Source organism: Coptis chinensis, chromosome 1 (assembly GCF_015680905.1).
Source record: "Coptis chinensis isolate HL-2020 chromosome 1, ASM1568090v1, whole genome shotgun sequence".
Lineage (NCBI taxonomy): Eukaryota > Viridiplantae > Streptophyta > Magnoliopsida > Ranunculales > Ranunculaceae > Coptis > Coptis chinensis.
Window position 1 is genome coordinate 42537299 of NC_141456.1, and position 22022 is coordinate 42559320.

Genomic DNA, 22022 nt, shown 5'->3' on the forward strand with positions numbered 1-22022 from the left:
TAACAAGATGCATCAAAGGATCTCCATCAATCTCATCATACTTTTTGAATTCTGGCTGCTTAAAGTCCTTGTGATGAACGGTTATTTGGATTCGGAGAGAAAAAGGAGAATCAATACCACTCTTTATAGCGAGATTTCATATTTTGTTTTCTCGTAACTCCTTATCATTAACAGCCTTCAGTATCATTTCGTGGAGACGTCGTTTAGAAAATGGAACATTCTCTTGACGATGGTCACGACCGAACTGTGGACATTTTGGCCAAGATTTATTCGGAGGAGGTGGAGTGAGTTCTCGTCGACCCGTCCATGCAGGTGAAGATGACCGAGCCATTAGTGGAGTTCGGTTCCTTTGTCTCCTATGGTGAACATCGAGAGAATACGGACGGAGTGCTGGACTGTCACAACCATTTTCTTGACCTGATGCAAGTGAGTCTCCATCTCCATGGCTACCATTGTCAACATACTTTGGCCGACAATGAGTTCTTGAATTGAGACTACAACTTGAGCGACTAGGTTGTGAACTGGAACTGCTTGGTGAATAGTGCTGCTGTCGAGATCGGCGCATACTGCTGTTGCAACGAGGACTTGCAGTGGCTAGCCTACCCCTTCTAGAGCTTGGGGTAGGAACTTCATTGGTTTTTCGTTGGTTGGGTAGTCTATCTTGCCGACCTATATGGATATTTTGCCGATCTCCTTTAGTACGGTTCGAATCGGCAAAACCGGTTTTCGTCATGAGATCTTTTGTGAGTTGGTGATCCCTCACAGGGTGGTCGACATCAAGGTCGGCAGAGGAGTTTGTGGATTCGCTTACGATTACACTAGAAAGTGTAGGCTTTCGGCATTGCACATTATGTTTGCGCGAAGCCTTTCGTAAGCAACTCGCACGGTTTCTCTTGGTGCGGGAGTTTGTACTCGGAGTCTTTGACAGAGATGCTTCAGTGTTCAAACGATCCCAAACACTTTTTGCCATGGACCCTAAATCATCTTCATGAAGTTAACGCAACTGTTTCTTTCAGATTGTTATTCTTGCTCTCCAATTGTCGGAGACGACAGTCTACCTGAGTTGATGGATCGGATATATGAATACCCACTCTCTCAGTCGCAGATGGCCGAGGACCATTGGACTTGGAAAGTAAATTCCCAGCAGAAGGTGAATGCTGAACTTGAGCGGTAAAAGGGATACTTTCACCGTTGTTTGTTTTTCGAGAAGCCATTGACGTAAATTTTGTTTTGTGGTTGAGGGTAGGACCACAGACGGCGCCAAATATGTTTTAGCAAGATTTGCTAAAACACACCAATTGAGGGTCGGAAGTAATGTTTTTTTGGAGATGGTGAAGGAGATGGTGGTTGGGAAAAGATGAGATTGGACTTCGATTTTGAAGTTGCCTACGTACCCAAATGTATTGCTTGGGATCAAGTCTCGATGCGTAGTTCTGGAAAAATGACGAAGGTTGGATTTTATAGGTAGGATTGGTGATAGTTACTTCCTCGTTCTCCAATATTCCAATCGTGGGATGAAGTTAGAGAACTGGCGGGAGAACTGTCCAATCATGGGATGAAGTTGGAGAACTGGTGAGAGAACTGTCCATTCGTGGGATGAAGTTGGAGAACTGGTGGGAGAACTGTCCAATCGTGGGATGAAGTTGGAGAACTGTCCAATCGTGGGATGAAGTTGATAAACTGGCGGGAGAACTGTCCAATCATGGGATGAAGTTGGAGAACTGTCCATTCGTGGGATGATGTTGGAGAACTGGCAGGAGAATTGTCCAATCGTGGGATGAAGTTGGTAGAAGTTGTTTGACTCGCGAAACATGTGCGCAATTGATATTGATTTTACGTGTAGGTATGTAAGCTTTGAGCATGGGCTCTGAGTGTGGGCTTTATGGTAGATAAGTTCTGAGCATGGGCTCTGAGCGTGGGCTTTTTTGTAGATAAGCTCTGAGCATGGGCTCTAAGCGTGGGATTTTTATAGATAAGCTCTGAGCATGGGCTCTGAGCGTGGGCTTTTTTGTAGATAAGCTTTGAGCATGGGCTTGTATTGAATTGGGCTTTTATTGGGCCACATTTGTGGGGGCCGGAATAGTACCTCTTCTCCAATAATAGTAACATTTGGATGAATCTGCAAAGCACACTCCAACGCATCTTGAGAAGCAAGCCTGACCTACTACCACCCGAACATACGCAAGAAAAAGACAATTCTGATCACCGAGACATGAACAATCATGCAAAGTGGAAAAATAACTAGTAAACTTAAAGTGCAGGCGACCAAACTGTAAACCAAACAACAATTTCTTATCCCCAAACAAATTCTTATCTCAGAACAATCAAATATAAATTGCCAAATTGAACTCCATATGCGTATAATGCGGTTGCTTTAACATAATAAATTACTCAATTTAAATACAGCTACATATTCCACATATCTAGCAGCAATCTTTTCCATTAAACTCGCAATCACAGATATGTCAGTCTCCAATCTCCAAGTCTTGTAGAAAATAGAAAGACCAAATATTTTGATAATTGAAAGATTGTAGATGACATCCATTTAACCTAACCCAAAAGAGTTACCCAATAACATGTACATCATGATTGTAAGGTCTACATTCTGTTGTACTTATCTTTTGTTTGGATATAAATATTAATGTGGCATTTGTTTCTAACCCTAAAAAATAAAATATTATAACATGTGAGCATACAAGGTCTACATTTAAACAAATATTAATAATGAATCTCCATAATTTTTTACATTCAACAAATAATTCAACACTACTAAAATAACAAAATATTGTTAATGGTGCAGGTGTTAACTTGGCATTTGATTTGAATTGAAAGTAAACCAAAAAAAAAAAAAAAAAAAAAACTATCAAATCACATATATCGTGAATATGAGATCAATGAACAAAAGCAAATCAATAGGTAGACAAGTAAAAGCTCAAATTTTATTCAATGAAATGCAAGTCGGACATTCGATATTTTTATTAACATTGGTATGCACATTCTTTGTCAGCTTGTATAACACAAACCCAAAACACTTAAAATCATTAAAATCCATCATAATTCCAAATACCGAAAACCAAAAACGGTAATCACAAAATCAAATTTACTCTTTAACAAACACATCCCATATATAGCAAAGATCTACATACTTCGATTCTGATTTACATTCCGAAAGTACAACTTGTCATGGCTCCGCACTCAAGGAAACAATCCCAACTTTCCATCATCAAAGATGCCCATGATGAAAAATCTTAACTCTGAATCAAGATCTGCAAAATCACAAGAAAAAAAACCGAAAGACGGGTTGACCTGCCATGCAAGCGCACCCGACATGGCAAAGGTCACGATACAGAGATTCGAACATGAGACGGGTTGACCTGCCATGCGAGTGCACCCAACATGGCAAAGATCATGATACAGAGATTCGACCACGAGACAGGTTGACCTGCCATGCGAACACACCCAACATGGCAAAGGTCACGATACAAAGAATCAACCATGGGACCATAGGCGTGTTGATGCAAGCTCAACTGACATGGCAAAGGTCACAAGACAGAGATTCGACCACGAGACCAGTAGCGAAACATGTTCCACCAGATTCAGGCAAACATTTTAATCCTATTAGGTAAACAAATAGAATCAAATCACTATATGAAGTGAACAAGTACGTTGTAACTTGTTTAGATTGACACAATACTTCTAAGCAAAAATAGAAATGAATATATTGTTCCTTATACATAGAACAAGAAGACAAATAAAAACTCACAAAGTTTCATTCCAATAAAGATTCATCACCAACAAGCGGCGTCATTTGGCATAAAATGACGTCCCATTGTATACCGAAATACAAGTCGCACATTTTGATCTTTTCCAAAAAAATTTATACAGTCCATGTTTGCTTGTAAAACCCAAACCCTAAACACTTTAACTCATCATAATTCAATAATATCCCAAACAACCGAAAAAATAATAGTGAATATGAATATATCATGAATATGAAATCAACCTCTAACAGTGAACAAAAGCAAATCAATAGGTAGACAACTAAAAGCTTACATTTTATTTAGTGAAATGCAAGTCGGACATTCGATATTTTTATTAACATTGGTATGTGCACTCCTTGTTAGCCTGTATAACACAAACCCAAAACACTTAAAATCATTAAAATGCATCATAATCCCAAATACCAAAAACCAAAAACATTAATCACAAAATTAAACTTACTCTTTATCAAACACATCCCATATATAGCAAAGATCTACATACTTCGATTGTGATTTACATTCCAAAAGCACAACTTGCCATGGCTCACGGCGTCCACACCCAAGGAAACAATCCCAAGTTTTCATCATCAAAGATGCCCATGATGAAAAATCTTAACTCTGAATCAAGATCTGCAAAAGCACAAGAAAAAAATTGAAAGACGGGTTGACCTGCCATGCGAGCGCACCTAACATGACAAAGGTCACGAAATGGAGATTCGAACACGAGAGGCATTGACCTGCCATGCGAGCGCACCTAACATGGCAAAGGTCACGAAATAGAGATTCAAACACGAGAGGAGTTGAGCACACCCAACATGGTAAATGTCACGACATGAAGATTTGAACATGAAAGGAGTTGACCTGCCATGCGAGAGCACCCAACATAGCAAAGGTCACAGCATGGAGATTCGAACATGAGAGGAGTTGACCTACCATGTGAGCACACCCAACATGACAATGGTCAGGAGACAGAGATTCGGCCACAGGACCACAGGCGCAACGTGTTCCACCAGCTTCAGGCACGCATGTTGATCCTATTAGGTAAACAAATAGAATAAAATTACTAGAGGAATTGATCTAGTACCTTGTAACTTGTTTAAATTAACACAACACTTGTAATCAAAAACAAAAATGGATACATTGTTAGGTATATAGAACACTCCTATCTCCCAACCCGACTTCTAAAAACTAGCACTAACATCAAAACTCCCTGACTCAATAAGAAATACACATACAATAACACACTTATTACCCTCTAATAAATCTCTTGTCATTTTGTTTACATTCCCTATTATTATTTCATGTTCAAATCATGATGTTTCGGTGGAAAAGGTGATACGAGAACTAAAGATTGGACCTTTGTAAACATGACAATAGATTTCCTGCTTTGTGAAAACAGCATCTACTTCGTGCTGCCCTTAAAAATTGTAACAAAAAAAACACACACACTTACTCCAAATGACGAGGACCAGCTCCTTGTGCTCATTTAAGAGAGCAGTGAGAAAAATAGTGACAAGTTAAGTTCCAACTTCCAACATCATAAATCTCTACACTATATGATAGCTGGGTTTGTAGGAACCACACTTCTCAACCGAACAATGTATTTCTAATCTCTCAATTTTAAGATTTTAGAACCACCTCCCACGTTTATTTAAATTACATCTCTCCTATTTATTAATTACAATTGGCTCCCCTGATCTCTATTAAAATTGAACCACCTCCTTCTTCAATAATTGTAGGATAGTCTTCTTAATTTAAAAGCTAAAATTTATGTATAGGAATTGTATATCTTTCCCATTTTTAGAAAATTGTTTCTCTTTTTTTAGCGAGAGATTCACAAAAAATTATTTCTCGTTAGTTTTTTTAACAATTTTCATTTTAGTTCTTTACAATTTGGCGAATTGATGCGTTGCACAGGACAGATGCTAGTTATGAATTATGGACCGAGAGCCACCGTGGACCCTAGGATGTGTATAGACTTTTTCAATATTTTAGTTCGGGAGAAAATTGAGCGTAACAAGAGAGAAGTCAATACATACACATGCTTCGCTTTGATTCGACCGACACTTTCTGTTGTTTTTTTAGTCAGGCAACAAACTTTTGTTTTAGTAAATTAATGTAAAGTATAAGTACTTGTGTCAAAAACACAATTTCTAATGAAAAACACGAAATTTAAAAGCCAACAAGTTAAAATTTTGTTTTGCATAAACAATAAAAAAAAAATACTTAATTATTACAATACTCATCAAAAAATTAGAGTGGTAATCTATAAAACATACTCAATCCCCCTACAAATACCATCTCTCTTTATCCCCAATGTCTCTTTGTACCTATGCTATCAATATCGATCATTTCGGCCGATTAATCACATATTACTGGTAAATCGATTAGTTTTTATCGATTTTTTAATTTTTCTCCTTGGCTGCTCACCCCCTCAATATTTCTATGGTGTCTCAACATCTCTAATATTCTAAAACTCTTTCTTCGATAACCATCTTCACTAGTTCACTGTCTTCTAATATTCTAATATGAAGAAGCCGTTCATATCAACAAAGACGGGGGCAGGGTGCAGTAAGCTGGTTGTAAGAATTCCGGACGATATCCTTCTCGACATACTTGTTAGACTTTCTCTAAAGTCTTTGTTGAGATGTAAGTGTGTATGCAAGCATTGGTGTTCCTTGATCCGTGATCCAACCTTCGTCCAGCTTTACTTGGGCCACGTTCAGAAAGAGAGTAATATAGCAGGATTCAGTGAGGTAATAGCCTGTCGATATGCAACTAGCATTTGTTTTTATTCAATTGACAAAGACGGGTTTGCAACTGAGGTACTTCCACCAGTCAACGATGTTTCCTCCCTAGGAGCTATAACTTCTTGCAATGGTTTGTTATGTTTCATTGGAAAAGGTTCTCGGTTACAAGCGTGTAACCCAGTCACCAGAGAAACTTTAACCCTGCCCAAATCCAGTTGCCATGGAACACCGTATGAAGTATACCACAAGATTGGATTTGCCTTTGACACTTGTTCGAAGAAGTACAAAGTAGTATACTGGCCTGGAATACTTGGTTGCTCCGAAATAGAGGTTTTAACTTTGGGATTGGGGACCAAATTATGGAGAAAGGTCCAGTGTGATCCCTTTGATTCAGTTCCTTGGGAGTCATGTCTCGTTTATTTAAATGGCACTTTCCATTGGCAGTCTATCTCTAGGCCTGCTGTTCATGAAAATGGAAAGAGAACAAATTACATAACGACTTTCAATGTAGAGAGTGAAAAATTCGGAATCATAACACATCCAGCTATGAAAAGTAATAAGAGATATTTGCTAAGTGAGTTACGAGGTCGACTGTGGCTGATAGAAAGTGATATTGCCAAAGAACTGAAGGTGTTGAACTTGTGGGTGTTAGCCGACTACGAAAAACAAGTATGGGTGCACCAGCTTATTCGTTTACCAGTCATGCATCGAATGAAAGGGTGTGTAAACGCCATACAGAGTGACAGAATCTTCACAACATTGAACCAGGATTCCTATATATGCTGTTACGATTCACAGGGTGAATTAATCAAATTAACCAAAGTCATTGGACTACCGGTATATGCAAACCTAGCTCAACCACACCTGGAGAGCCTTGTTAGTTTAAGAAATACATGAGCTTTGTACGATACAACGTTTCAAACATTCTCTCAGTTTTTTCAGTTTATATTAGGTATATGAACTTTCTCATTGCATCTATAGAAATTTATAAATACACTATAGTTTCATTACAGAGCAAAGGCTTACGTAAAGATCTAACTATTAGTTCAATTATCAATAAGAAGCTGATGGATCAAATCCATCTATAGAAGTTTACAAATACCCTATAGTTTCATTACACAGCAAAGGCTTATATAAAGATCTAACTACTAGTTACTTATCAACAAGAAGCTTATGGATCAAATCCATCTAACTTGTTCACTTCAAAAGCATCATCTGTGAGAGTTAACGATCATCTCAGAATGAGGACATGGAGGTGATGGTGTCACGCAATCTCTTCCCGTTGGGGTCTGTTGTCCACGGCCAGAGAAGAAGGACTATGCATAGTAACATCAGGAAAACACAGATCAAACCTATAATGAGAATTAGGTTGGAGTTGCGCTTATTCCAAGTAAGAAATCCTGTCATCTCTGGTGGAGGAGGTGGTTGGGGCGATGCTGAAGTATGTAGTGAAGCAGGACGAGGTGGTGGGGGTAATGCTGAAGTCTAGTAAAGGACGACAAGGTGAAGTAAGAAATGGATACATAGTGCTGTTGATTTACAAGAGACTAGTTTTTTTGACGATGTGTCTTTGGTATTCAGTTTGATATATTATAGAAAGAGTGCTCTTGGCTTCTGATACTGAAAGGGATACTATAAGTATTGACTATGGACTACTCATTACTATTGACCAAGACTGACTCACGTAGTATGTGTGTATTGCTCAGGCTAATGAACCAACTTGCTAATTGGTTGCCATTACTCATCACCTTGATTTCTTAAGCTTAAACAACCAATAAGCTGCTGTATTATGTGCTATAAGAAGCTTCATTTCAACTGATTTTCATAGGCAATGGTGTTGTCCTTGTACTGGTATATCTATCCAGAGCTCAATGTAACTGTAGATTCTGGTTTTCTATACATACTGGTCAGCCACGGAAAGTTTTCCTGGTATGAATTGCTGGAGATCAACCTAAGCAATCATCGTGACATAGGTTACAGCTATTTCCTAAGTGTAAAAACCCTCTCCTCTCGACACCATCCCGGTAAAATACATAATAGAAAAAAAATAATAATATAATAAAGTACATTGTTCTTTTCTATATTTGTAGGTATACTTGTACAGAACCTGAGTACTTGGTAACTGCTCTTAAATCTTTGAAATGGTAATAAGATTATGCATAATCTGGAAAAGAATCTCATCACAAAATACATATAGGCAATAGTGCAATACATATATGAATCAGAAACATACAAAAAAGAAACTTCCACATGGGAAAAGGAGTCCATCAAACGATCCTCTAGAAGCTGATGATAATGATAAAGCTTTAAACTCGGTGAGCATGTACTTGGCTCCTATGGCAGAAATATATCAAAGGGTCATATAGATAAGCAGGACAAGACTTATTGAAAGAAATTAAAAAATTTCTCAGTAGACCATGAGAAAGGTCCAAAGAAAGTAACAAGATAATGTAGAAGAAACACTACATACAACTTAAGCTACTTGAGTTGGATATATGTTATTCACTACCAAGACGCTGTCTAAACAGGAGCAGCTAAGTAGTGGTATTCTATTTCGTGGATGATATTGAATGCACAGGATTTATTGAAATCCACACATAGGATTCCTTTCCATGACAAATTATACATGTTGCTACCTTAAACCTGCAACAGATCATTATAAATTTGGTCTTTTTAGGAGGACTCTTTGCCATCAAATACCTTATTCTTTCTGCCCTAGTGAACTGAGAACACTGAGTCGAAATGTTAGCAATCTCAGAATTCAAGATGATGGGAGAATATTTAAGGCAACTTCCTTGAGCGATGGCATCACTTCCTGCTGATGCAAACAGACATATTTGTTCTTTATTTTTCGCAGGACCTGCCAAGGTTCGGGATAACACCTGCAAAATAAAATGAGTGACCTGTTACCTAATTAAATATATAAAAATATATAAATAAATAAATAAACTAAAATAAAAAATACACTTTCATTTTCTAGTGGTTATGAAGAACAACTGTTTTCAGATTGTCCTATCATAATACTTCCAAAAATGTAAAAGGAAAAATAAATAACTCGGGGAATAAAAAAGAATGACAAGTCAAACACACCTGAATAGAGTCCCTCCATTGAACCCTTTGAAATTGTGAATGTAGTAAACCGTCTCCAGCTTGGGGAACAAGGTTTTACATAGTGCTGCTAGCTTTGGATAGAAGAAGGCTGGATAATCTGAATTCATTTCCAGGTCAAGTAGCATTAAAATACCAGAAACAGGACACTAATCAGGAGGAAATTTTTGTGGATGTTACACTCTTTCCTAGAAGCTAACTTAAGACATGGGGGAAAACAAACAAACAAACAAAACAAAACAAGACAAAGCAACGAAAAAGCATCAAAGTAGATTATTAAGGAAGATCATCTCTAGCTTTCAGAAAGAAGGCACAAAAAACAACAGTTGAAATTGTCAGCTTCCAAAAGAAGGTCCAAAAGACTTGAAAGGAAATATACTTAATCATAGCAATAATCTTTCCACGTTCAACTTTTGTGGATGATGATATCATATTGGAAAAGGATACATCCCGTTCTTATGCGATCAAGTTCTCCATTGAATATAATCATTTTCCGTGAAGTGTTTGCTACAGCTTCATTGTAAAGTTCGTCGGCAACAAGCATTTCTGCATCATTTTAGATAATTCAGAATATGCTGTCTCTATATGTGAAAGCTTTAGATAATAGATTCCAATCATAATTCAAGCAAAGGCAATTCAAAATACCATTGACATTAAAATACGGATAAGCAACGATGAACATCTCATCCTCCAGTTTCACACGATCTACCATTTTGACCTTAGTAACAAAACCAAAATCTTCAAACAATGATGGCTTTGTCAGATAGTCAAGTTTAAATGAGGCTCCACCAAATGCTGATTTTCTTGCAAATTCCACTTCGTTTGCCTCTGGGAAAAACTGTATAATAATTTTCAGGAAAGTAGTTAGTTCAAGGGAAGACAGCTGACTTAGGAACAAAATTTCAGAAGATGATGTAAGATACAGGCTACTTATGCATAAGCATAACCGTTGCAACTGAAAATCCAACAAGAATGGTGAACAGAGAGAAATCACCCAACAAATTTAAAATCGAATTCTAACAATTAAATAACCCTTTTAGGATCTGTTATGGTTGCCATATTGCAACCAGTGCATCAGAAGAAAAGCTTCTGACAATGAACAACAGTTATCATGCAAAAAACAAGTTTGAATTATGGCATCCTCATGTCAAGACCTCAAATCTTCTCAGAAAGAAAAAGAATTGTAGTCACAAATGCACATAGGGGGGTTTTAACGAACTGTTCCTTATGCACATAATTGTTAGAAACTTTTCACATGCAATACAGCTTAGCAGGATACGTTTAAACATTGGAGGCTGAATGCCTGAATCACATGCTGATACTAGTAAGTAGTAACATATGTTAATGATCTCAGGGCTTCCTTTTTGTAATATAAGTAGAAATCTTGTAAAGATCTCACTGACATTATGTGCATGAGGCTGAACTGTTCCTCATGCACATAATTGTTAGAAACTTTTTGCGTGCAATACAGCTTAGCAGGATACGTTTAAACATTGGAGGCTGAATGCCTGAATCACATGCTGATACTAGTAAGTAGTAACATATGTTAATGATCTCAGGGCTTCCTTTTTGTAATATAAGTAGAAATCTTGTAAAGATCTCACTCACATTATGTGCATGAGGCTGAACTGTTCCTCATGCACATAATTGTTAGAAACTTTTTGCGTGCAATACAGCTTAGCAGGATACGTTTAAACATTGGAGGCTGAATGCCTGAATCACATGCTGATACTAGTAAGTCACATATGTTAATGACCTCAGGGCTTCCTTTTTGTAATATAAGTAGAAATCTTGCAAAGATCTCACTCGCATTGTGGACGAAGATAAGTAGGGGGACATATGAGATCATCAACATATATTTATATACTTGTCTTTTCAGAAAAAAAAACTAAAGCCTGTGGAGGAGGTTGTCTCCGAGATGAGAGCATCTCAAAAGAGAAGATGACTACTCAGAAAACCTAATAAGAATTGAAAGTAAAAGTAAGAAAACATGTAATGTATTTGAAAAAGAAAAAGAGAGCGATAAGAGTAAGGTAGTGAAAACAAAAAAAAAAAAAAAAGGAGTTTGGACATACTGTAGAAATGAAGCTAGATAGTTGCTTGAAGAGACAGATCATTTATAACTCAATGAATAACACTTCTCTTGCCATGTACCAAATTCCCTATCTAAGCGTTGACCAAAGGGTAATGCTAATGCTAATAAGCATTGGAGATGCATCAATGTTGATCGGATCATATATTAATTTTTTTTCATGGTGTGACATGAGAAGCACTAGCTAGGAGTTTTTCGTGGTGTGACATTAGAAGCACTAACCAGCAGTAGCAGAAAAGAAAACTCTAAAACAAGGACTTCAAAGAAGGAAATTCTCTATCTGATGTTCTGATCTTTCCAAAATCCCAAAAATGAAAAGGAAAGAGAGTAAACTTCACTAGAGAAACAAATTCACGTACAATTCTGGTCCGTGTTGCTTTTTCTGGAGCAACAAAGCAATCACAAAATTCTCGAATCAACTGCATGCTTCCAGTCATCTCTATCCCGCCTTCACCATCACCTAATGCAAGTCCATATTTGAGCAAAATGCAGCTAAATCAATTGCAAATAGAGCATCAATCACAAAGAAAGAATAAAGAACCTGGTACAGATTCAAGTCCTGCAGTAGGAAATTCGATCTCCTGTTAGCAGACATTCATCTGTCACGAATTTGGGAAATAGTGATCGTGCGTACAAGAGGAATACTTGTTTTTGATATGCATACATTAAGTGAACTCACCATCAATTTTTTTCCATCCATCAAAGCTAATTCAGTAGCTACTTTTGCCTGTTAAAAACAACTGAAGCAAATTACACAGTACTTAGACCAATGAAGCATCAAAGGGAAGACACAAATAAATTTTTGAGATGAACTAAGAGACAATTTACAGTGACATATGCAAGGAAAATACCAAGTATATAACACGTATTCTGTTATTCTATTGCATCATTTCCCTCTTAGTGGATTGGAACATTGTGCAAAACTCGATATTGTTCTTTGGATCCATAATACTTCTCCAAAATCGATACGGACTAACTTATGCTTGCAACTCTGCAAATCAATGGTGATTTAACTAAAAAATTGAGGGAATCTATGAAAATGAACAAGACAATGACGTTAAATAAAGCCTTTACTTATTCCATTGCAAAACGTCAAAAGCACGCCCGGCCCATTTGATACATACATGACCTATTTTGGTTAAACATTTTCTATGAGATTGAATATGATTCTATTGCATGTCAGCCTTTGTACTAAAACACTTCTATTATACACTGTAAGAAGCTCTACTGGGCCACTCCTTACCTCTTATTGTCAGGAATCATCATGCCATCACATCAAAACTAAACCCAGTAAGAACCAAATTGGTTCAAAGCAATTCCCTCCTACAGATGTATCAGTGTTGTTAGAGTTCCCGAGGGTCAGACTGAGGCCCAGTCTACCTCCAAATATTTTAGGCAGTTTCTATTATTGTAAACCCAAAACTAATAAGGACGTATCATATTTTTCTCCGTTAACAACAATTCGCAGCTAGCACCCTAGCAGTGTAAAGTTATACTAGTATACTGCGTGGCAGTGGGGAGTGAGCGGAACTGCGGCGGAGGGAGAGAGTTGGGTGATGCAGGGGGAGAGAGAGAGAGGTGGGCGAAGGAGAAAGGTATTTGGGCAAAAAAAAAATAAGAAAGAAGATGAAGACAGACAGAAACCAACCAAGTTGGTTTTTGTCTCGCATAGCCCCCCTTCTCCCAAAATCGTTCGCTTCCCTCACTCGATTAAGTATCCATCCATCACTTTTGCAACAAAAACAAAAGAAAACGAAAATAAATAACACGCAATTCTGAATATTTTAATACAGTTGGGAAATTAAACAAAAGTCATAGACGCATGTGCAACCATTTCTTCTTTTCTTTTATTTTATTTTTTTTTTCTGTTAGGGGGGTGGGGCGTTGTGTCAAACACTGAGCCAACCCCTTTACCTCTAATATCTACAGTAAGGTCCATATACTTGTTTAGATTACAGTTGAAGTAGCACCATTGTTTAATCAATCAGCTATTACTTCCAGCTATCTTCTACGCTTTACGATGATTCTGTCATTCCCTCCATCACTTCCAACTTGCAAACCATCATCACTGTCGCAGGAAGGATGCTCTAAAAGACTTTTGCAAAACCTTGTGCAAGCTCCATATTTCTCTTTCCAAATTTTCAGGATGTAACGTTCTTGATCATTACCTTTCTTGCTTTTTGTGTTTTGCCTTGGTTAAGGGCCTGTTTTATCATACCAAGTGTCGCTCCACCTCTTCATCATTAATTTTCTTTTTTCTTCCTCGTCTTATCATGATTGATAATAACTGATTAGCAATATGTTACTGCATCCATGTTGACAGCCTCATCCCTTCTATGCTTTTTTTTTTGGCTAGGTACGCAGAATTTTGTGGGAAAAGAAGAAATGAATGCAGTGTTTGAACCCTTTAGGCAGGCCAAAGCCGCAGCCTAATGATCCTAGCCAAATCGAAAGGAAGACATGTAGCGTACTCCCCATCCATTAATATCCACGGTGGTTTTCCGTCATACATGATTCTCTCATTAACACTCAAGATTGCCCCAAACTTAAAAGCTTGGTCCGTAGCAAAATTTACTTTTACGTGTTGAAAATAAGGCTGGATAAACACCCACCAAGATAAGGATAACCACCAGGTATTAGGATGAGTGTAGGACTCTATCCTATCTGATATTAGATAAGTATAAGACTCTATCCTATCCAATATTGAGGAGGTAGGAGAGCTCTATAAATATACCCCCCACCCCTCACATATTGATCATCCCAACAAAGAAAAGCTCTCTCTCCTTTAATGGTGGCCTCCAACATTTTCTAAAGAAGAAACTAGTAATTTGTGGAAATTCCATAGGTAGTAACCTCCCTAGCCATTGTCGGTTCTTGGTTCGTGAACAAATGTTGCTTCTCGTTCGCGGTTGGAACTTGACTCTAGTTAAGTTGAGAAGAAGAAGATCTTGAGTGTACCAAAAACATTATCTTCTCATGTAGATCAAAGCTTGAAACTTCAAATTGAAAGTTGTGACCAAAATACGATCTTCTGTTTCCGCTATACTATTTTATGCATGTGATATATTGTAATTATACATATCATAGGAATCATGCATGAGATATCGGTAAAAACCCTACATTAGCATCGAGCCAGGTTTTCCATGGTTTGCACGTTTCTGTTTGTAGTTTTGATCTTGTGATCTACATTTTTTTTGGAAAACTGTTTTTTTCAAAATCTTTTAATTAATTTTTAAATAATTAGGTTGTTTAAAATTAATTAGAAATTGTTTAATTTTTTTTTGAAAAATAAATTATTTATGGGAAATAATTTGGCTATTTTAGTGGAAATTTTTTATTTTTCCACGATTAAAAATTGACATTAGGATGTTTATTTTTACCATGCAGTAATTATTTAAATCTTGATTTTTACTATTGCATGTAAATAAAATTCTATGTTTTCTATCAACGGTCATATAAAAACTAAGGCATAATGCCTAAGTCGCATAGACCCGAGACTTGTAGGAAAATTGAACTAGATCTTAAGAGACGGGCTTCCAAGAAACGCATGACTGCAAAGCAATATAGGAGAGTTTTGCAGCGTACTGTCTTGAAATCTGATAAGATAAAGACAGAGCCACCATCACCAGAATATACACCAAATAGCCCCAGTCCTATTCAGGATAGGAATGAGGCTCGACCACTTAAATCTCTCCTACATCGATCATGGGACGATGCTGAGGAACCAAATCCAATGTAGGGTTTTTACCGATATCTCATGCATGATTCTTGTGATATGTATAATTACATTATATCACATGCATAAAATAGCGCAGCGAAAACAGAAAATCATACCTTGGTCACAGCTTTCAATTTGAAGTTCCAAACTTTGATCTACAGGAGAAGATAATGTTCTTGGCACACTCAAGATCTTCTTCTTCTTAACTTAGCTGGAGTTAAGTTCCAACCACGAACGGAAAGCAACATTTGTTCACGAACCAAGAACCGACAATGGCTAGGGAGGTTACCACCTATGGAATCTCCACAAATTACTAGTTTCTTCTTTAGAAAATGTTGGAGGCCACCATTAAAGGAGAGAGAGCTTTTCTTTGTTGGGATGATCAATATGTGAGGGGTGGGGGGGTCTATTTATAGAGCTCTCCCACCTTCTCAATATTGGATAGGATAGAGTCTTATACTCATCTAATATCAGATAGGATAGAGTTCTACACTCATCCTAATACCTGGTGGTTATCCTTATCTTGGTGGGAATTTATCCAGCCTTATTTCCAACATCTCCCACTCGCCCACAACAAACGGCGAAGAAGGTTTCTAAGATAAGCATTTAAGTAGAATGCTCAGCCATTTGTGTGTCTCACACAGCAAATGGTTCGTGTGACCCTAGCACACGTATCATGATATCTGTGAAGTAGCAAGTCGCAATGAAACGTATGACAAATGATACTGAAGAAGAAAGTGGTTCTACAACATATATCCACTGATCAGATGGTTGCGGATCTACTGACCAAACCTATTCCAAAGGAACTCTTCCTTGCACATGTAAAAATGCTTGGGTTAAAGAGGATGTGATTATGCTAAGAACACTTTGATGGTTTAATGAATAAACGTGCATTCTTTCCAGATCGATTGCATTCTCATTATACTGTTTATCATCTCATATGTATGTCAGTAGGGTTGACTGGTTCACTCACATGAACAGTCACTTCCATTTTAAACAGTGGAAGTTTAGCTTGACAAGTCACTAAACCTTATGGGAAGGGTGGACCTAGTGCCGAGTCATGCCCCTTCTTATAATTGGATAAGAAGAAACAGGCTTCATAGAGAAGATTTTGTCTAAACCTACATACGGTTGTTGCCAAGTGGGAGCAAAGTATCCTTGGAATTGTCATTAGGAATGACAACACTTGCATGGTATGAGTGGACATACAGATATCTATTGTTGAGTAAACAAATTAGATACTCTTGTCATGACATGTTTTCACACAACATGTGTATAGTTGACCACCTGAGAGCAAGAAAATAAATATCCCTAAAAATTCTTGCTATGTGACCTCTATTGATATGTTTTTTGTTTAAGACATATCGAATGATACCCTCCTTGAACTTTTGACCTTGTCAAGAAAATAAGAGGACTACTTATAACTTTGGTTTGCTCCCCACAAACTCTTACTAAAAGGATGACTTGATGCATACTGGAAAGTTGGTAGAACTCTGACGACAATGACTTGCATGCAAAGAGTAAAAAAATTGAAGGTTTATCACACAATCACTGGGATTCTACCTGGCCAGGACAATTGATGATAATTGTGAATCATGTGATACGTTTTTTGATTTTATAGTGTGGACTCATAGGGATGAGTGCTATTTGTCAAAGTGATGAAACAAATAGATCTTGGGGTATACACACACTCTCCGGATATTAGGTTTTCGGATTCGTCTTCTTTAAGATCACTTTCATGATAGATCACCGCGGTGCTTTGATTTTCATTGCGACTTGCTACTTCACAGATATCATGATATCGTGTGCTAGGGTCACACGAACCATTTGCCGTGTGTGAGACACACAAATGGTCGAAAGCATTCTACTTAAATGCTTATCTTAGAAACCTTCTTCGCCGTTGTGCTTAATAGGAGATGTTGGAAATAAAAAAATTTCGGATAAACACCCACCAAGATAAGGATAACCACCGTGTATTAGGATGAGTGTAGGACTCTATCCTATCCGATATTAGATAGATAGGACTCTATCCTATCTCGATATAGGACTCTATCCTATCGATATTAGATGAGTATAGAACTCTATCCTATCTGATATTGAGGAGGTAGGAGAGCTCTATAAATAGACCCCCCACCCCTCACATATTGATCATCCCAACAAAGAAAAGCTCTCTCTCCTTTAATGGTCGCCTCCCTAGCCATTGTCGGTTCTTGATTCGTGAACAAATATTGCTTCCCGTTCGTGGTTGGAACTTGACTCCAGCTAAGTTGAGAAGAAGAAGATCTTAAGTGTGCCAAGAACATCATATTCTCCTGTAGATCAAAGTTTGGAACTTCAAATTGAAAGTTGTGACCAAGGTACGATCTTCTGTTTCCGCTGCGCTATTTTATGCATGTGATATAGTGTAATTATACATATCATAGGAATCATGCATGAGATATCGGTAAAAACCCTACAGTACGTCATAATAACAATGACTAGCTTATTCTCTGACCCTGTAATGTTAAGTTCCGTCTTGCTTGAATCCTCCGTGGCAACTGATCAGTACCAAATGCAGTTATGGCTGCACTTGAGTCTGACTCAATTATCCAAATTGAAGTCCATCCTCTAGTGACTGCAATCTCAGTACTCTCCATTATGGCTTGACATTATTCGATGTAGGTAGTCTCCTCTTCTATGCTTTTGGTCATAGAAAACAACACTAGCTTGATTATCTGAATCCCTCAACACCCCCCAAACAAGCAGAAGCCTTATCACAGTTTATCTTGACAGTCCCATGGTCAGTGGGGTACACATTCTTTGAGAGTGACTTTTTTCCCCCTAGTCTAAACTTGATGCCCCAAGAATCGAGGACAGGTAAGTCAGAGATGTACGTACATCCACCCTCTAGACAAAAATGTTTCCTAACCAGTCTTGTATACTTGTAACTCAATGTCCTACATTAGTTTTGACGCAAATCACGCAATAACTTGAAATAGTAATAAGACAATAAAAAGACGGGGTATATGCAGTCTAAAATCTTATATACAAGAAAGTAAAAAAAGAATGTCATACTTGTTCAAGAAGTTGATAGTAGTCTTCAGGAAATGACACATTTATCCCCACTGAAGTAGTACTACTACTAACACGGCCACGTGTTGGCCGTTTCCGTCCCAAGGTATGAAACCTTGATGCAATGAGAACCTACATCAAAGTTGATCAAAGTAAAACTAACTAAACTAGTGTGACGAATTTAGCAAAAGTGAACTTAGCTTACCTGATGTGGCGGAGTAGGAAGTGTGAGTGGAATGGCATGAGATAAGGTTGGGGTGATAAATGACCTCATCTCTTTCTCTTCTTCTTCTTCTTCTTCTTGGGAAAAATAACAGAAAAAACGAAAAGAACTGAAGCGGCGTGGTACTCAGTGAAACAGGGTGCAGCATATTACAAGGAGGTTGTTAATTAAAACCGTTGATCACAATATGTATCTGTCAGCAAAATGACAGGTCACGGGTTTATGTGGAATCTTATACTCCTACGGACAGGGGATATTTCGTATTTAATGAAAGAAAAATTCGGGTGAATACGAAACCTGCTTATCCACTTAAGATGATAATGGATAACTGCCAGGGCCCACGCGTGTGATCCACTCCATTCCACAACCAACCATTTTAGTGTCAAAAACGTAATAAAAAAAGTAAGATGAAGGAAGTGAGAGAGAGAGCGTTGGGAATAATAATCCCACATTGCATTGCTTGGATATTTAAGCATGAACTTGGATATAAGCACTTGGGCACCCTCACATGTTTCCAACTTACTGAGTTCTATAGTTAAATGTTGGATAACACAAAATTGTAAGTGATACTATAACCAAAAACACTCCCATGCTCTAATTTTAAAATAAATAAATAAAATTGTTTTAGACACATTTATGTTTCTAAATTATCATTTTTTTTATTAGGTGTACCCAAGACAAAAGTACCCAAAACAAAACAATTTATTTATTAGAATATATTAAAGACGTAATACTTAACCGTAGATTTTCTAAGTTTTTCACTTATAACTGAAAAAAAATATGAACATGTTCTTATTTGCTGTTCAAAAAAAATTATATTGATTTTTTCTATGAACACCCAAAAAAAATGATATTGATTTTTTCTATGAATACCAACTTAATGAGGATAAAGAAAAAAAAATGGATTTTGACGAATGGAGAAAGAATAAGATTGTCGAAAAAAGAGCGTGTTTTTTTTTTGCCCCTATTAAGAATACCCAAATTAATTTGGGAGATATTATTAGATTGAGACGGTTATTGGGGTACGACAAAAACTTTAGTTAGTTATGGGGTATGGGAGTGTTTTTATGGGTGTGTCCAAGATCACCTTTTGTAAAACTACCCATAACATTTTAAAGCTCTTTTCTACCTAGAAAATTTGTAATTACAACACATAATCTATATCTTGTATACAGAAAATTAGTTTAAGGGAGTCGGTTAAGAATTTTTTTGACTCCAGAAATAGAGACATAATATTTGTAGTTTTTACACCCAAGTTTGATCAAAACCAGAATTTGACACATGTTTAACCACTTTTATAAACAATGGACAAAAATACCCTATTTAATTATTTGCAACTACTTCTACTTACAATATGTAAAACAACGAGATTTCCTTTCTCATAATCTCTTAAAAAATTAATAAATTTTAAATGTATTTAAGTTATTTTGAAACTTAACATTTTAAAACATATACTTAAGTTATTTACTTGCTTTTAGGCCTTTTGGACAAGTTTTTTTTTGTGGAGCAATATACACCAAGATTTTTTTTTTTTTTTTTTTTTTTTTTTGGTAAGCCAATCTTGCTTGTTTTAAATGAGATCAAGAACTCTTTTGATGCCGACGGGTTCGAGCCCCATTTTTAAATGGTATCATCACCCAAAGGTTTTACCGACTTTGCTAGTCGGCACCTTTTGATGTTATGAGTGGCCTAGATTCAATACACTATACTCTCTCCTCATATACTAGCTTGACTCTTTATAAATCTAAATTCTATACACATGAAATTGAACTTGGGTCAATTTTCTACCGCGTTGTGGAATCGAGGAACACCCACCATTAGCGTCAACATCGGTCCGACACGTAGCAAATCGAGTGGCGGAGTCTCAAGTAAGTTTTTGATTTATTTTATGTTAATTATTATTATTTATGTTAGTTTATATCAAATTTGTTATTGTGTAATTAGTTTGAATTTGTCGGATTGTTTAAAAAAAAATAGTTGTAATTATATCGTATTGCGTGTTGGTTGAATGTAAGAAGTACACCTATGGAAAGTGTGTTGTGCACTTTCAAATGTTGTGTCGTGGTGGCGTTATATGAAATAAAAAACGGATCCTAATTTTATCACGGTTACCGACATTATATCCGCCACACCATTTGGGAACTTGTTGAATTCTAATTTGGGACAAAATGATCAAGCGTTGTTGTTTGGGATAGTTGAGCGATGGTGGCAAACTACCCACACATTCCATTTCCCATGGGGTGAGCTTGGAATTACCCCTCTTGATTTCACAATGCTCACGGGTATCCCAATTGGTTATGGAGATGTCGTTCCTTTTGATGAAACTTTTTAGAGATTTTACTACGGGAGGAGTTTCTTTGAAAGTTTTGATTTGGTTGAAGATGATGAGCAAGACGGGTTTTGAGATTATCGGCCGAAAGCGGTTTTAAGGGAGGAGCTATAAATATGAGTTGGTTTACTTGAGATATTTGAATAGACTTAAGGAGAAGCCGAAAGACTATCATATTGGTGAGGAGTCGATCCACGAGTATGTACGCGCCTTCCTCTTCTACTTTGTTGGTGCGGTATTATTTGGATATCGATAGTTATTTATGTATCGTGGATGGTCATTTTGTCTCGACGCAGAGAGGATGTGGGATTATATTTGGGATCAATCCATCTTGGCATACATTTATCACCGGGCTAAACCTCAAGTTGATTGAGAGAAAGCCACTAAAGGCAATTTGTGTGACTTTGTTTGGATTATACCGGTAAGTCTTATTTATTAAGTTATTGTTTCATTTCATTTATTTATCTAATTATTAATGTTGACATGTTTATATCTATATATATATATATATATATATATTGTATTTTATCTATTGATGGCAGTATTGGTGGTACAAACATTTTCGTGTGATGCATCCTGTGTTGAAGAGGTTGGAAGAGGATGAGACTCATGACCTGATTCCACGTATTCAAGCATGGGGGCTTCATCGTAGGTAAAGGTGGTATGGGGACCTATCGCATAATATTCATAACACTCGTCAGCAGATTGAGCTTTTAGGAGCTACTCGAATTGAGTGGCAACCCTCGGCCTAGTCCTTCATCTTTCAGACCCCTTATGCGGATATTCCAGATGTTCTAGAGAACACTGAGTACCGTAGACTATCCTATATGTGTCATAGAGCAAGGTTTATTTCTCAGCGGCAAATGATACTTATAGGGTCAGTCACTACATGGTACCTTGGGGACAGATGTTGGCGGCAAGTATTTGGAGAGATTGTTATTCCTTACCCACCACACATAGATATGACAGCCTTTGATATTCTTCCTGCTG

The 22022-nt window shown here is 37.2% G+C and overlaps 3 protein-coding genes across 4 annotated transcripts in view; 1 reads left to right on the forward strand and 2 right to left on the reverse strand.

Annotated features, from left to right (window-relative positions):
- The window catches only part of LOC147524094 (pyrophosphate--fructose 6-phosphate 1-phosphotransferase subunit beta-like), a 33787-nt gene extending 31242 nt beyond the window's left edge, over window positions 1-2545 (reverse strand). The window contains exons 1-2 of the mRNA XM_086573604.1: window positions 2405-2545; window positions 2087-2161 (exon numbers count right to left, since the gene is read on the reverse strand). Of these exons, the coding sequence (XP_086429730.1) occupies window positions 2087-2161; window positions 2405-2545 (216 nt within the window). The remainder of the gene's footprint in view (window positions 1-2086; window positions 2162-2404) is intronic.
- Window positions 2546-5944: 3399 nt separating this feature from the next.
- Window positions 5945-8075, forward strand: LOC147524096 (putative F-box protein At5g52610). The gene has a single exon (XM_086601843.1). The coding sequence runs from the start codon at window positions 6290-6292 to the stop codon at window positions 7406-7408; it is 1119 nt and encodes a 372-aa protein (XP_086457969.1). The 5' UTR covers window positions 5945-6289; the 3' UTR covers window positions 7409-8075.
- A 571-nt stretch (window positions 8076-8646) lies between these two features.
- On the reverse strand, window positions 8647-18945 carry LOC147524097 (LOW PSII ACCUMULATION protein (DUF1995)). 2 transcript variants are annotated; one of them, XR_015218520.1, is made up of 10 exons: window positions 18686-18945; window positions 18484-18612; window positions 12391-12438; window positions 12253-12292; window positions 12071-12171; window positions 10265-10457; window positions 10067-10165; window positions 9602-9719; window positions 9212-9393; window positions 8647-8845 (listed from the first exon to the last, which is right to left on the reverse strand). XR_015218520.1 is itself a non-coding variant. In XM_086601864.1 (9 exons), exons 1-9 carry the CDS (start codon window positions 18752-18754, stop codon window positions 9273-9275), a joined length of 918 nt encoding a protein of 305 aa, XP_086457990.1. In that variant the 5' UTR covers window positions 18755-18945; the 3' UTR covers window positions 8897-9272. The 2 variants fall into 2 exon arrangements, 1 of the variants encoding a protein (XP_086457990.1); XM_086601864.1 differs by lacking the exon at window positions 8647-8845 and having other exon boundaries at window positions 8897-9393.
- Between the last annotated feature and the right edge of the window lie 3077 nt (window positions 18946-22022).

Bases quoted from the DNA above. Each gene is read 5' to 3' on its own strand.
- LOC147524096 (XM_086601843.1), top strand. From the start codon at position 6,290: ATGAAGAAGCCGTTCATATCAACAAAGACGGGGGCAGGGTGCAGTAAG.
- LOC147524097 (XM_086601864.1), bottom strand. From the start codon at position 18,754: ATGAGGTCATTTATCACCCCAACCTTATCTCATGCCATTCCACTCACA. The intron at 10,458-12,070 runs GTACGTGAATTT...ATTATTATACAG, and splicing joins AAGCAACACGGACCAGAATT to TTTTTCCCAGAGGCAAACGA. The intron at 9,394-9,601 runs GTGTGTTTGACT...TTTATTTTGCAG, and splicing joins AATGGAGGGACTCTATTCAG to GTGTTATCCCGAACCTTGGC.